At 42.6% G+C, this 14,977-nt stretch overlaps 1 protein-coding gene across 1 annotated transcript in view; it reads left to right on the forward strand.

Moving 5' to 3' along the window:
• Positions 1 to 1,214: 1,214 nt before the first annotated feature.
• The window catches only part of ZFR (zinc finger RNA binding protein), a 47,447-nt gene continuing 33,684 nt past the window's right edge, over positions 1,215 to 14,977 (forward strand). The window contains exons 1-2 of the mRNA XM_050986915.1: positions 1,215 to 1,316; positions 1,527 to 1,611. Of these exons, the coding sequence (XP_050842872.1) occupies positions 1,280 to 1,316; positions 1,527 to 1,611 (122 nt within the window). The 5' untranslated portion in view covers positions 1,215 to 1,279. The remainder of the gene's footprint in view (positions 1,317 to 1,526; positions 1,612 to 14,977) is intronic.

Below are 14,977 nucleotides of genomic sequence, written 5' to 3' on the forward strand. Positions count from 1 at the left end.
CTTTTAAGTTCTTCTACAGACGGTATCTGTAGAGCCTTCTCCTTGAGTACTGTCCCATGGAATTGTGGATTAAGACTTTTCTTTCCTAGTCTATAGCAATTAAATATTCACACAGTAGCCAGTTTCTTCCCAGAAAAGCACTTTGGGCAGAACCAAGGAGATTTCATTTACTGTTGTGCTTGATTAGGAAAAGAATGAACAGAAGATACAGTAATCTTCACTTCCTATGCAAAATTAATAATAATGACCAACAAATTATGTGCAGTGAATTGGGAAGGAGGTTTGGCATTGAGAATGGCTGTACCTCATATTCAGCTGCACTAATGTTAGCTATGAGATGAGGAAGTACTTTCCTCTTCTCATTTTATGAAAAATAATACCCTCGCAAGTCCTACTGCTTAAGACCACAGCTACTGTGGGATGTGGGAATCCCTGCTTTTGTTAGGACTGCACGAGGGCATCCCAAACAGGTATGTTTTGAAGAGGCTTAGTTTACAGTAAACAAAATTATGTCCAAAATGATACATTATACTGAATCCAGTGTTTATTAATCGTTTTATAAGACTTGATGACTCTACTAATAATGCACACTGTAGCATAGGCAAAATACATAAAGGGGATGAAAGCATTTGAGCATTCAAGTTTTGCTTTGTTTAGAGTTTTGGGGGACATCTGATGCTCAGAGAGAAGGATTTGCCGGAAGGAGCGGCAGAGCCATGGGGAACGGACGCTCATTCAGCCCCTTTGATCGGGAGGGCGCTGCACTGGCCGCAATGTGCTGCCCAGCGCGTTTCAGGAGTGATCTGACGGACTGCTGGCTTCTGGAAAAGCCACGGGGAATGGGCGCTGTGTGGCTGAGGCTGTAGCAGCGTTGCAGGAGCAGTAAGCACACAGGAGCCACGGCGGGACCTTACACACCGTATATCCATATGCATGTCTGCGTGTGTTCCACGGGCGCCGCGAGCGCGGCTCCCCATGGCCGGCCAGGTGGACCACAGCTCCCAGCGGCTCCCGCGCACATCCCGCGCCTGCGCACGCAGTCCCCGGGACGGAGGCGGCTCCCTGTTCCCTGAGCGGGAACCCGGCTGCGGCAGGACTACATTTCCCAGCGGCCCTCGCAAACATCCCGCGCCTGCGCAAGCGGAGCCGGCCCGGCCGCACTCCGCCGTTGTCGCCGTCGGTGGGTGGGTGGGGGAAGGGAGCGAGGAGGAGGAGGAGGAGGAGGGAGGGGGGGGAGAGTTGAGAGTTCACCCGCCGCCGTCGCTGCCAGGCCGGACTCATGATTCCCATATGCCCGGTAGTTTCGTTCACCTATGGTGAGTAGCGGTGCTCGGTGTGTCCGTGCTTCGGGAGAGGGCGGCGGGCGGGGGTCGGTCCTGAGGCGCCGAGTCTAACCCAGCGCTCCCGCGCGCTCTCTCTCTCACCCTTGTCCCTCTGTGTGTCCCGTTCTTTCCCCACCGCCTCCTCTCGCCGGGCCTCCTGTCATGGCCCCCGCCGCCGCCGCCCCTCGGTCGCCGCCGCCGCAGTGCCCAGCCGGCTGGGGGAAGATGCCAAAATGGCCACCGGCAACTACTTTGGATTCACCCACAGCGGGGCTGCTGCCCAGTACAGGTGAGCACCGCCGCGTCCCCCCGGGACCCCCCCAGGGCCCCTCTCCCCGGCCGGGACCCCGGGCAACTCCCGCCCCTTGCCCCGTGCCGTGGGTTGTGCTCGGACCCTCCCGCCGCGCCCGCGGGTGTGTGTTCTTATCTCCCTGTGTGCCTGGGGGTAGGAGGTGGGGCTGGGCACCGCCGAGAAGGAGGAGGAGGATGATCAGCGACAGCATCGGTCCCCAGGCCCTTAGATTAAAATGGCCACTTGCAGTCAGTCAGCAGCACCGGCGAGTCGCCCTGTGCCGCCCCCAGGCCCGTCTCCTGCCTCAGCTTCGGGGAACACAGGCCTTGCCCCCCAAGGCTTTGCTGTCACTGTGGGAGCCCAGAATCCCTTCTAACATGGGTTGAAAACCAACCTAAAGGAGGCTGGATGGATCAGGGAGCGATGGAGCACCAGAAAATAGCAGGGGACTTAATCCAATTGAAGTAATGTGTCTAAGAAAGTAGAGGAGGTACTTTCGTGCACAGGTACCTTTTTAAAAAAACTGTCCTACTCTCATTTCTAAGACCAGTATTAGCAGTAGGAGCAGTATAGTAGTGGAACTTGAGGACCCGTGACTGTGTTAAACAGTATACATACCTGTGTCTTGCGTGTCTGAATGCATCGAGAATACAGATCTCACACAGACACACTGGCACAAGTCTTTGTATCTTTATGGGTTTTGTTCATCTAAATTGTGGCCAGAGTGTTAAAAAGTAATTGGTAGCATCTACTATATCACAGTTGCTGACATCATAATACTTAATTTGCTAAAAACAGTCAGGAACATCTTTGCAATTTTAGCTTGTAATGGAGTAACACCTTAAAGTCCACATTTGAATCTTATGTTGCTCATTACATAAATCTGTAATAAGGACCTTCCTCAATGGCTAAATTGTGGTGAATAAGATAAAACCCAGAAGAATAAAGCAAATATATCAGACATTATTAACAAATGAATGCAGAGCTGTGCTAGTAGCTAATAAAAATTGCATACCTAATGCAGTTTTAGGAATGTACAATTTTGTGGAGGTGTTGGAATAACTCTGTTTTTCCATTGATTTTTTTTCCCTGAAATGAATGTGAAGTACACTGAATTTAATTTACTCTGGTGTTTAATAGAGGACTAAATTTAGCTAATCTTCTAGTCCCTTTGGGTGCTCACAGTGCATGTATGTGTTTACATTTTACGTGACTATTATAGTGACATATATATAGAATTTCCTTTTAAGTATAAAGGTTAAGTGAATAATAAACCAAGATCTGTATGCCTGCAGTTTTGAAGTGCAGATGAATTTTAAAAATCATCTTTTATTGCAGAGATGAGGTGATCTTTAGACTAAAGATCCTGCACAATTCCTTTGAAGTTATATAATTGGAATAACATTCAAGTTTAATAGCTGATCCTTAGTGTGTTTTTGAGAAAATGGAAAACAGATCAAAAGAACCTTTTTCCTTTGCTATCGTAAGTTTGAGATACTGTTTAATTTGCTATCCATTAAAGACTCTACATCCTGTAAATGATTTGTGTGTATACCGCATCTGGAAGTGAAGACACACAGCAATCAGTGTTTAAGTAGTCCTTTTGTAAGAAGAAATTTAATATTATGAGCTGAAAACACAAGAATCACTTAAAATGTCTGAGGGAGCTTACTTTTACAAAGCAGACTTGTTAGGTCCTTACTGGTGTGTTTGCAGAGTGCTACAAATCATGTATTCCACTCCAGTTTATTTGAGAAAGAGATGGAGGTGGCAGGGGATGGTGGTAAGGTTTGATTTTACAACAAGTCTTGAAGTTTTTTTCCAGTATTTGAAGTGACAGTTCACAGAATAAAAAAAAATAGTCTTCTTGGAAACCAGGGCAATAAATAAACAAACAAATGTTCTTCTACTTACTGAATGCATAGGTGAACCTCAAAAAATCTTGAAGAATAAAAGGGTTTCTGGATGCTGAACTAAACTATGGATTCTTAAAAAGTTGCTCAAAGGAACAAGTTGTTTTATGAGAAAAAAAATCACACTTGCAGTTGAAGTCTTCTTTATACATACACCATTTGAAGTTCTGACACTGTAGTTTTTATAGCAACAAACAGGAGTTTTCATAATAAACTCAATATTGGTCACATTTTTAAAGGTTTTCTCTTGCTAGAATGGCTGTGAAAAATTCTGATATGTTGGAAGAATATTAGTCTGCAATTTTAGATGACTCAGTGCTCCCCAATGATAATAATCAGAATTGTATTGATTTCAGCACTTAGTTTAAAAATTTCTGCAATTCTTTTGAGCATACACACCTTTCTTGTAATATCTCAAAGTATGAATATCTCAAAATACATCAAGTCCTCATCTGGAAACATGCAGAGAAAATTAAAAGCCTAAATTTTGCATCAGAAAGAAGAGAGTCTAAGTAGATTCTGTTCACTTTCAAGGAACAGAAGAGACTCTTCCAGTTGGATCTGCAGTCATTGTCCGGTCACTTGCCTGCCCACTCAGGGTTGGCCAAGTTCCAGCACATTGCTAAGGGCACTGTCCAGATGCTTTTGAACCCTGACAGTCTGGGGCATCAACCACTTCTCCAGGAAGCTGTTCTAGTGCTTGACCACCCTTTCTTTATAGAAATGCCTCCTAATGGCCAGGAAAGCTCTCCCAGTGCAGCTGTGAACTGCTCCCTCATGTCCTGTCCCAGGATGACAGGGAGGAGAGCTCAGCAACTCCCCATGCCCTTCCCCTCTTCAGGAAGCTGCAGAGAGCAGTGGGGTCACCCTTCGGCCTCCCTTTCCCCAAACCGGACAAGCCCAAAGTCCTCAGCTGCTCCTCTCAGGAAGTTCCTTCCAGCCCTCCCACCAGCTTTGTTTTCCTCCTTGGGACACCTTCAAGGACCTTCCCATCCTTCTCCACCTGCAGGGCCCAGCCGGGCCCAGGTGAGGCCACCCCGAAGCTGAGCCCAGCAGGACCATCCCCTCCCTGGGGCGGCTGTGCCGTGCTCAGTGCTCTGGGATGGGGTTTGTCCTTGGGGCTGCCCAGGTGCTGCTGACCCACCCTGAGCCCATCACCAGCCAGCCCCACCTCCCTCTGCAGCTGTCCAGCCACTCCTCTCCAACTTCATCCCTGTGCTTGGCATCACCCCATCCGCAGTGCAGAATCCAGCATTTGAACTTCTTAAATTTCACTCATTTAATGCCTGCTCAATTCTCTAATCTATCTAGATCCCTCACCAAGACCTCTTGTCCCTAAAGAGCATCCACAGCACCTCCCAGTTTGAATCATTAGCCAAGTTGCTGATGGTGCACCCAACTCTTGGTTGCCAGATGAAGACCCATTCAAAACAGCCCTTTGAGTGCTGCCATCCAGCCAGAGCACTGTGAGCCTGCTCATCCCACAGCTGGGCCCGGCTGGAGAAGGATGCTCTGAGGGACAGTGTTAGCAACTTTAGTCAAACTGGAGCTGCATCCACTGCCTTCCCTTCTTCCAGGAGGCAGGTGACCTTATGATAGAAGGATAGGTTAGTTAAACAGGACTTTCCTTTGTAAAACTGTGTTGACTGTAGAAGATTGCATTGTTTTTTAATAATTCTTTCCCCTTCCAGTAGCACTTAGTATCTCCATAGTTTTTCCAGGAGCTGAGGTTACGCTAATAAGTCTCCAGTTCCATTTCTTGCTTCACGCCTTTGTAAATGGGAATTACACTGGCAAGCTTCCAGTCAGCAGTGACCTGCCCAGACTCCCAAGGCCTTCAGCAGATGATTGAGAGTCTTACTGTAACAGCTGCAGGCCCATTCTGTTCTCTGGGGTGAATCCCATCAGGGCCCACAGAGATGTTGGAACATTCAGTTTATAAGCTGGTCCCTCAGAATTTGAGTATTCACTGTTGTAGATCTCCTACTCAGAAGACTCAAAGGAAAAAGTCTGCTCTATTAAGTGATTGCTGAAAGGTGCTTTTAAGGAAAGTTTCTGTATTTAATTCTAGAATTATTGCAAACTGGTATAAACTCTTTCTGAATTGCAGTTCCTCAAAGTGACAGTATTCTAATTTGTGTTATTAGTATTGAATCATAGTATCATAGAATATCCTGAATTAGAAAGGACCCACAGGGAACATCAAAGTCCGACTCCTGACCCTACTCAGGACATCCCGAAGAATCATACCACGCGCCTGAGAATATTGTCTAAACATTTCAGTAACTCTGTCAGGCTTGGTACTGTGATCGCTTCCCTGGGGAGCCTGTTCCAGTGCCCAGCCATCCTCTGGGTGGAAAAATTTTTTGTTGATACCCAGCCTAAACCTCCCCTGACACAACCTCAGGCCATTCCCTTGGGTCGTATCACTGTCACCACAGAGAAGAGATCAGTGTCTGCCCCTTTGCTTCCACTTGTGAGGGTGTTGATGGCCACAGTGACTCCCTCAGTCTCCTCCTGGCTGAGCAGACCAAATGACCTCAGCCACTCCTCACATGGCTTCCCCTCCAGGCTCTTCACCATCCTTATGGCCCTCCTGTGGACACTGTCTTGCAGGTTAATACCTTTTTTATATTGAGGCACCCAAAACTGCCCCCAGTACTCGAGGTGAGGCCACCCCAGTGCAGAGTAGAGAGGAACAATCCCTTCTCTTGCCCAGCTGGTGATGGCAAGGGAAGGGATTGATGCCCCCTGGACAGGGTTGACCCTCCTGGCTGCCACAGGGCTGCTGACTCAACTTGTCATCGACCTGGAACCCTAGGTCCCTTTCTGTGACACAGCTTTCAACCCTCTCCTTCCCCAGTCTATCCACACATCCAGGAGTGACCTGTCCCAGGTGCAGAATTTAAACTAAGACAGTGGAACATAGAAGTCACTGTGTATTCCTGGAGTTCCAGCTTATCCATGGCCCTGGTGTATCATTTAAATACTCTGTCATCCTTCACATGAAGAAGAAATTAAAATTTGTCCAAGTCTTAACATTAAATACTGATATTTGAAGCAGTTATGAAGGCCACGTTGATAGATGCTTAGGTGGTGGACCTTGGGTTTGGAAAATTCAGGAGTACGAGGTTATTGCTGTTTAGCCCCAGTGAGCAGCTAAGTACTACGCAGCCTCTTGCTCACTTCCTGCCTATCCTGGTGGGGAGGAGAATCAGAGAAGTAACTCCTGGATTGAGATAGGAACAGTTCATAGTTGAAAGAAAATAAAGTATAATAATATGAATTACAGCAGTAATACTAATAAAAGTAATAGTAGTAATGAAGGGACTAAGGGGAATAAAACCCTGGAGGAGAAAATAATGCACAACACAATTGCTTATCCGCTGCTGACTAATGTTCAGCCTGTTCTCCAGAAACAATCAGCAGCTCCTGGCCAACTTATCCTGGTTCATACATGCATACATGATGTTCTGTGGCATGGAATAGCCCTTTGGCCATTTTGGGTCAGCTCTCCTGACCATGCTCCCGCCTTGCTTCTTGTGCACCTGCTCACTGGCAGAGCACAAGGAATTTAAATGTTCTTGACTGGGAGTGAGCCCTACTGAGGAACAACTAAACCATCTCTGTGCTACCAGCACAATTTTCTTACTAAATCCAAAACACAGAACTGAACCAGCTACTAAGAAGAAAATTAACTCTACCCCGGCCAAAATCAGGATTGGCATGCAGAACTTGATAATATTTACTGTTGTGGCAGTATAATCAGTAAAGTTCCTTCAATTGACTATATAAGAAGAGGAATAGATTACTGTATTTATTAGTTCATAAATACTATTTTTCATAAAACATACTTGAAATCTTGTTTCATATTTAATCAAAGACAGCAAAAGAGCTAAATGCCCTTTAAACCTGTAAATAATGTATTAGAAGCATTCTTGTTCCTTTCAGTATTGTTGCTGCATGAAATTTCCTGCTACCCTACTAATTTAAAATTCTTTGTGTGCTCTATCAAGTAATAATATTGTGATTTATTGAGGGAAGCATTAAATTATGCAAATAGTAATGCAGGAAATTTCTCTGAACATTACAGGACCTTTACAGTTTGTGCTTTCTGCTAGTTGGTGGCGTTAGGGCCTAAGGTTATAAACCCGCATGCAATGCAAACCTCATTTGTTACTTATTGCAGTGACTGTACTAATCCATCTGTTTAGGAGCCTAAAATAAATGTGGAATTTGGTGGTACTAGACTTCTTGGTGCGTGTGTGTGTGCATGCTGTGTGCCTTACCAGAACCACTGTGGACTACTCGTTTTGAAATTAACACCCTAATATTGGCTTGTCTTTCCAATGTAAAATAGTATCAACATTCTTCGTTCAGTGCTGGAGAGAGGTATAATTATGCTTTTAATCTCAGATTGGCTGGTTAAAATGCTAATGGAGAGATAGGGGCATTAAGCAACGTTTGGACAGAGAAGTGTGCAAATGTGATAGTTTCATTTAATTAATCTTGTATTATGGTTTTGGTTAAAAAGGTGAAGAATCTCTTCAGCGTTGTGAGTTTCATCTTGGTGGTATTCATACTGTGTCTTGCTCTAACGAGACAGAACACTGATGGGACATGCTTGAGTAGTTAGGAATGATTTGCTAACTTTGAATTGCCTTCAAGCAGCTTGAATATTACTGAGTGTGGTGAGCTGTCGCAGATAAAGGCAATTTTAGCAGTGCAAGTTCAGAGAAAATCACAATGCCTGTGAGTCCAGCTTAAGATGCAATCTTCTCGGCAGCAATATAGAAGTGAGTTCTTGCAATTACAGCTGGTTTGGAATTCTAACATAGTGCACCATGTTACAGCATATTCAAGTGGTGCAAAACAACAAAAAAAAGTGGATTGTTACGCATGGGTGAGTTGGCTGTTGAGAATTGATTGGGGGTGGAGTGTTCTTTTCACAATTGCTAGTATTTCTAATTACTTTTGTCTTCAATATCCTGCCCCAGTTAACTTTTCTTCGTCTAGAAACTGGTTTAAAAAGGATTGAGTCTTTCAGAGTTGTTAGGGCCGTAATTTGCACAGGCATACCAGACCAAGCTTAAGGTATCACTAAACATAATTCAGTCTTGTGTTGGTGAAAATGGGATGGTGAGGACAACAGTGGGTAGGACTTCTTCTGCAGACAGGATGTACTACTAGACTTGAGCAGTGAAAGTAATCACTTTTACCTCAGGATGATGCTAAAAACTGAATGCTTGCTCTGCGTACTTTATGCCCATGCTCTCTTGAGTTCCCTCACATCTTGACACATAATTCTTAGCAGAAGAGACTTCACTGAATATGGTAGAGCTGTGTGGAGCTGATTCTCTTTTGGTCAACGAATGCTAGTGTTAAGTGCTGTAGTAAATATGCTGTTCTAGCTCAATGTACACAAGAAGCCTCCAGTGCTGTTGTTTTCGAAAGGATTTTGATGGACTTCTTTTCAAATCAGTGAGGTCCTACTCTCAAAGGAGATATGTCAACATTAGAAAGGCAATAAGTGGCTCTGGGTTTGTTAAAGTGGGTTTTTTGTCAGTATTGTAATAGGCTATAATAGGGAGACAGAGAAGGTGGTAAATGAGGGGGAAAGGTGCCTTGAGTCAAAGAAGCCTTTGTCATTTCAAGGAGGGCAAGCCTGCCAGCTAGTTGAAATTTACAGCAGGTGCTTGTCTTTAGGAACAGACCACTTTGGGGAGATTTTCTGTTAATGGTATAGCTGTGTCCTTTACATCCTCAGAATGGGTTGGTGGTTATAGGCTTAACTGTGGGGTGTTAAATCATGTGTGAAATTTTGTATGTTACTAAAATACAACAATGGTAGCTTAAAGCATGTTACATTATTGGTGCTAGAAAAGCAAGGTAGTGGCTTAAGGCAGGAAATACAGAATGTTTTAACAATTTAGTACAATTTTCCATACTAGTGAAGTTTCCTTCCTTTTATGGAGAACTTGCCAATTTCAGCATTTTTTCTGTTTAGCATCTTCATTAATGGTCCAGATGTTAGGGCAGAGTGTACTCTCAGCAAGCTTGCTCATGACAGAAAATGATGAGAAGTGTCTTACGTGCCAGAGGGTTACAGTGACATCCAGAGGAACTTCAGAAATCTGGAGAAAAGGGCTGCCAAGAATCTCGGGAAGTTCAACAAGGGGAAGTGCAAAGTTCAGTATGAAAGAACTACACAATGCATTAGTACATACCCTGGGTCACCCAGCTGGAAAGGAGGAGAACCTGGGGGTCCTGGTGGACACCAGACTTGAATGTGAGCCAGCAGTGGGTCCTTGCAGCAGAAAAGGAGAATGGCATCCTGGGATGCATTAGATAAAATATTACCAGATGGGTGAGGGAGGTGGTCATTTCCCTCTTATACAGTACCAGTGTGGCCACACCTGGAATCCTGTGTCTGTTTATGGGCTTCAGTACAAAGCCCAGGAGAGATATGGATGTACTGGAGAGAGCCCAAGAGGCCCACCAAAGCTTCTGAGGGGTCTGCACCATTTCTCTAATAAGAAAAGGCTGGGAGAGCTGGGACTATTCAGCCTGGAGGAGGGTGAGAAGGATCTTAATAACTATAAATACCTGAAGGAAGGCTGCAGAGAGGGCAGAGTCAGGCTTCTTCTCAGTGATGTCCATTGTAAGGACCAGAGGCAATGGGCATAAAGTGGAGCGCAGGAGGTTCCCTTTGAACGTGAAAAAGCACTTTTTGAATACAAGAATGTCTGAGTCCTTGTGCACGAGGCCTAGGTAAGTTGTGGAGTCTCCACCCTCAGAGATGCTCAGAAGCTATCTGGATATAGTCCTGGGTGTTTGGCTGTAGGTGATGCTGCATAAGTGGGATTGGACCCCTGATGACCTTCAATCATTGGATTGGAAGATTGGAAGGTCCTCCCCTTCCAATCTCTGCCATTCTGTGATTTTGACCGGGATGATGTTAGTAGTTGGTCCTTTTTTAAGCAGATGTAACCTCTGAAGCTCAGTTCTTTTTGTTTTACATACTACCATTCAAGGCTGTTGAACAGACTTGAAAATAATGAACTTTTTAAAGAAAGTGGTATGGACAGTGGATTGTCTGTTGTGTGTAGCCATGCAAAGAGAGGTTGGTACAGAGCATATATTACATCACTGTTACAGACACCTGTAGCGTATACAGGGAACAAAACATGGCAGAATTTGATTAGATTTAAATCAGGTTGTGAGACTAAATTTAGAGATTATCAAAGAAGAAAGGATGTTTTGTAAACATGAAACTGTTCATCTTTGAGGTGAGTTATTGATAAGTATATGGTTTAGCTATCTAGTGGCCATCAATCATTTATAATGGCATGATGCAAGCAAGTTTTTAGAACAAGGGAGGGGAAGGTAAAACTTGAAATGGCTGCAAAACCCTGTGTTTTTGAGGCTTTATGTAGTTAAACCATAGAATGTATTACTGCTGAAATTTAGTAGAATTCACGAAGGTATAGCATATTTGCATGCCTTCAGGGCTCTCTGGATTCCTAGCGCATTAGATTAGGAAAAAAGTAATTTTCCTTAAAGTTCTAAGAAGTTATTAAAATACTGAAAATTTTATGCCTTACATGAGTGACAGGCTTCAGAAATACAGAGGCAAAGTCACTCCTAAAGTACAACAAACTGTAGTGTGATATTTCATTTCACCATTTTATGCTGTATATTGTCAAGTGTGTTTAGGAGAATAAAACTTTTTTTTTTCTTGTTAATTGTAATTTTGGTTTTGTTTTGCTCTGTCCATGTTCCATTAGCACATCTGAAACTTCATCTGACCAGTTATTCAGGAGTGCCTCTTCCTAGGTTAGGACCTGAAGCAGTAGCAGATTGGACTGCTTCTAGCAGTTTTTACAGAACTAGAACATACTTGTTTCAATCATCATGTTCCTGAAAGAACTGCAGAACTGTGTTTTTGCTATTCTACTATTAATAGACTTATCTGTGAAACTTCGAGAAACCTGGCACTTAGATTTCACCAAATATGGTTCCTTAATGCTAATGTGTTCCAATGTTCTTAAAAGGTACAAATCAAAAAATACATCCTAATTAGTGGAAGGTTTCATTCAAGATACTCATATTTTAAAAACCATTTCATAACTTTTCTTAAATGTTTTGCATGGAAATAAAAAAAAAAATAAACCCCTGGAAGAAATATGTTTTAAAAGTTGGAATTTCTGAGGAATACTGTCTTTTGGGTAGAGACATATTTGGTTTTAGGCCAGATCCTAACTGTCTATCAAAACAGCACTCATCAGAAAACTGAAAAATCACTGATGTTCTTTGCCTCTTGGAGGAGAGTTTTCACTGTTCAGCAAGCTAAACAGAGCTTATAGGAGCATATGAGCAGCATTTGTGTACATGTGTTGCTTGTTAGTACAGCAGTGTGCTGAAGATAAGCATCTTATGTGCACATGAGTAACAATTTCTTCTTTTTTATTCAAATAAATGAATCAAGTGTGATGAAAAGCAGGGCTTATAGGGAAGGTTTTCTGCGCTTCCTGTATACCTACCCTTTATGTGCTATATATCTTACTTGGAAATAGGCTGTCTTTTCCTGAAAGTGTATTATTCCTCTGACAGTAACTGCCACTGATGGATTGTCCGTTTCTTAATGCATTACTTACTCAGCAAATACCTTAATGTGGAAAATAAAGTATCTTACAATCTTCATTCATCTGGCAAAATAGCATTACATCAAAATGTTGTATTTTCTTTATATTGCTAACATGAAAAAATACATAAAGTTTTCTACTTCCCATTTAGTTTTAAACAAAAAAAACTCCACACTTTTTTCTAGAAAAGGACAGTAACTGGAAATGAAAAAAGACATGACATAAGTGTATTGCAGAAGAGAATTCAATGTTGGTTTCAGATTTGCCCTTAATACTGTATAATTCTTTGGAAATCCAGATCTTCTTTCAGTGTTGCTTTTGGGAAGTAACTAACAAAAGTTCTCCTGTATTCCATCTAGCAAGTTCCTGTCTAAGCTTTTTTGGGAATAATGCTGCTTATTTGCAAACCTACCTTATATGGCTCTTTAAGTGAGACAAACACGTGCTTGTGGAGCTGAAGAACATTGTTTTACCAAGTGGACACCTGTACCTCATTAATTGCTGTTGACCAGCAGTTTCTGCTCTCTACAACTTCTGACTGTGCAAGTGTGCTGCCAGCTATTTTTTTTCCTTTTTTTTTTTTTTTTTTTTTTGCTTTGAAAGTCATTGTTTCTTTTTTTGTATCAAAAGCACTGCTACAGTGTTCTTGCTGAAGGTCTTTAGACAGTTCATAAAAGGTTATTAATTGCTGCTTGAATATTCTGCTTTTTGACAAGAGAAAAAGAAGTTAGCAACAGAATTATGACAAATCTAGTTATTTTAATAAGAAATGCAGAGTAGTGATTGGTAACGCCTTCTGTTTTGAGAGCTTGTTCTCAGGGTAGGGTGTAGACTTTTTGTTGCTGATGTTTTAATACTAGTTGGCCAACAGGTAGAGTTTTCCAGGCTAAGTATCTAACTAGAATTACACTGGTTTTTGCAGATCTGTTCTGTGGCTCATTTGATTTTGTGTGGTAGAATTGGAAAGGGAGATCTTCACAATTATTTGGTGCCTCAATGATTGCAATGGTTTCCTTGCAAACAAGAAAAATATTTAAAATACTGTTTTATTTCAGAAGGACAGTTCTGGGTTTACACAACCGGGTTCAATGTCAATACTACACAAACAGCCACTGTATTACTCTTATATCCAACTTAAAAAGTACCAGGGCAAAATTGTGCACCTGCTTTGAGAAAAGGTACTTACATTTGATGGAAGGAGGTTTGTGTACAAGACAGCAACGTGGATAAGGCCAGTTTTTGCTTTGGCATTTGCTCTGGAATGAATTATGCAAGATTGAGAGATGGGATGGCCCCTCACCCCCACCTCTAGAAAATCAGATTATCATGGAATTAGAGGAATATACTATGGAGAAACATACATGGTCACAGCTCTCTGCAGTCAGTCTTACCTAGCAGGTTTAATATCATAGTGGTATTTTACAATGTGTGCCACTTGTGCTGATACTAATGCAACAGAAAGATTATTTCCCGTTGTTAGTGTCAGTAGGAATTATAATAGATGTTATTCAAAGATTTGAGTCAAAGGTGTTTCACAAAAAATGCTTGTGCACAGTAGTGCAGTATTGCTAATAAAGAGTTAACCTCTCATTTTCTTGGAGTTATTCAGTTAGAATGTGAAAGACAAGGACAAGTTAAGTACATACTGTGGTGTAAAACTACTGAATAGAGGTGACCTTGTTTGGGAAGAGGAAATAAAGAGGATGAGGAAATAGTATTATAGATGTGGAAGTTTAAAAACAGGTAAGGAGAGACAAAACACTTTAGGTAGTTTGCACTTCTTACCTAAAGTGCAAATGACCTTCTGTAGTTGACTGAAATATAAACCTACAGAATAGAGCAAAACAACTGGGGGCAGCATGTGCACTGAAAACTGGCTCTGGATGGGATAGGGAAATGCAGTGACACAGACACCTGAACAGGAAGATAAGCATGGAAGAGTGTATTGTTCCCAGAAAACAGAAATTAAGTCACCTTTGTAGGGAAGCATTATTTCTATTACAATCAGAAAGACCTAAAGAGGCAGGTCTGGTATCAGTAAAATACATTGGTTTTGAATGAAAATTTCTTGTGGAAGATGTGGTCTAACAGTAGTATCGCAGAGTACAATTGGAGGCTACTCATAACTTCCTAAATTAAAGAATGATTTATTCTGAAAGTGAATTTAAACACTCGAAGAACTGTTATATGAAATTGCATTGAATTGAGTGGTCAGAAACTGGATCTGCCTTTGCAGGTGTTGGTATAGAGCTTATTTGCTTTTGAAACTGGAGCTTTAAAAAACTAAGGAAAAAAATCTTGACAGGATGCTCAAACATTATGTGCTGGTTTTGGCTGGGGTGAAGTTAATTTTCTTCATAGTAGTTGATATTGGGCTGTGTTTTGGATTTGTGCTGAAAACAGTCTTGATAATACGGAAATATGTTCTTTATTGCTGAGCAGTACTCACAGAAAGTCAAGCAAGGCCTTTTCTGCTCATCACCCCACCCACCAGTGAGGCGCCTGATGGTGCACAAGAAGTTGGAAGGGAACACAGCCAGGACAGCTGACCCCAGCTGACCAAAGGGACATTCCATACTAAATAGCATCATGCTCAATGATAAAACTGGAGGGAGAAGGAAGTAGTGTTCAGAGTGATGGTAATTGTCTTCCCAAGTAAATGTTTTTCTGTGATAGAACCTGATTTTCCTGAGATGGCTGAACATCTTCCTCTTTTCTGGGCATAGTGCTGCACCCCAGTGTTTTGTGTGGAGCCCAGAACTCGACACGGGATTCAAGGTGTGGCCTCACCAGTGCCTGACTACA

This window comes from Serinus canaria, chromosome Z (genome assembly GCF_022539315.1).
Source record: "Serinus canaria isolate serCan28SL12 chromosome Z, serCan2020, whole genome shotgun sequence".
Taxonomy (NCBI): Eukaryota; Metazoa; Chordata; class Aves; order Passeriformes; family Fringillidae; genus Serinus; species Serinus canaria.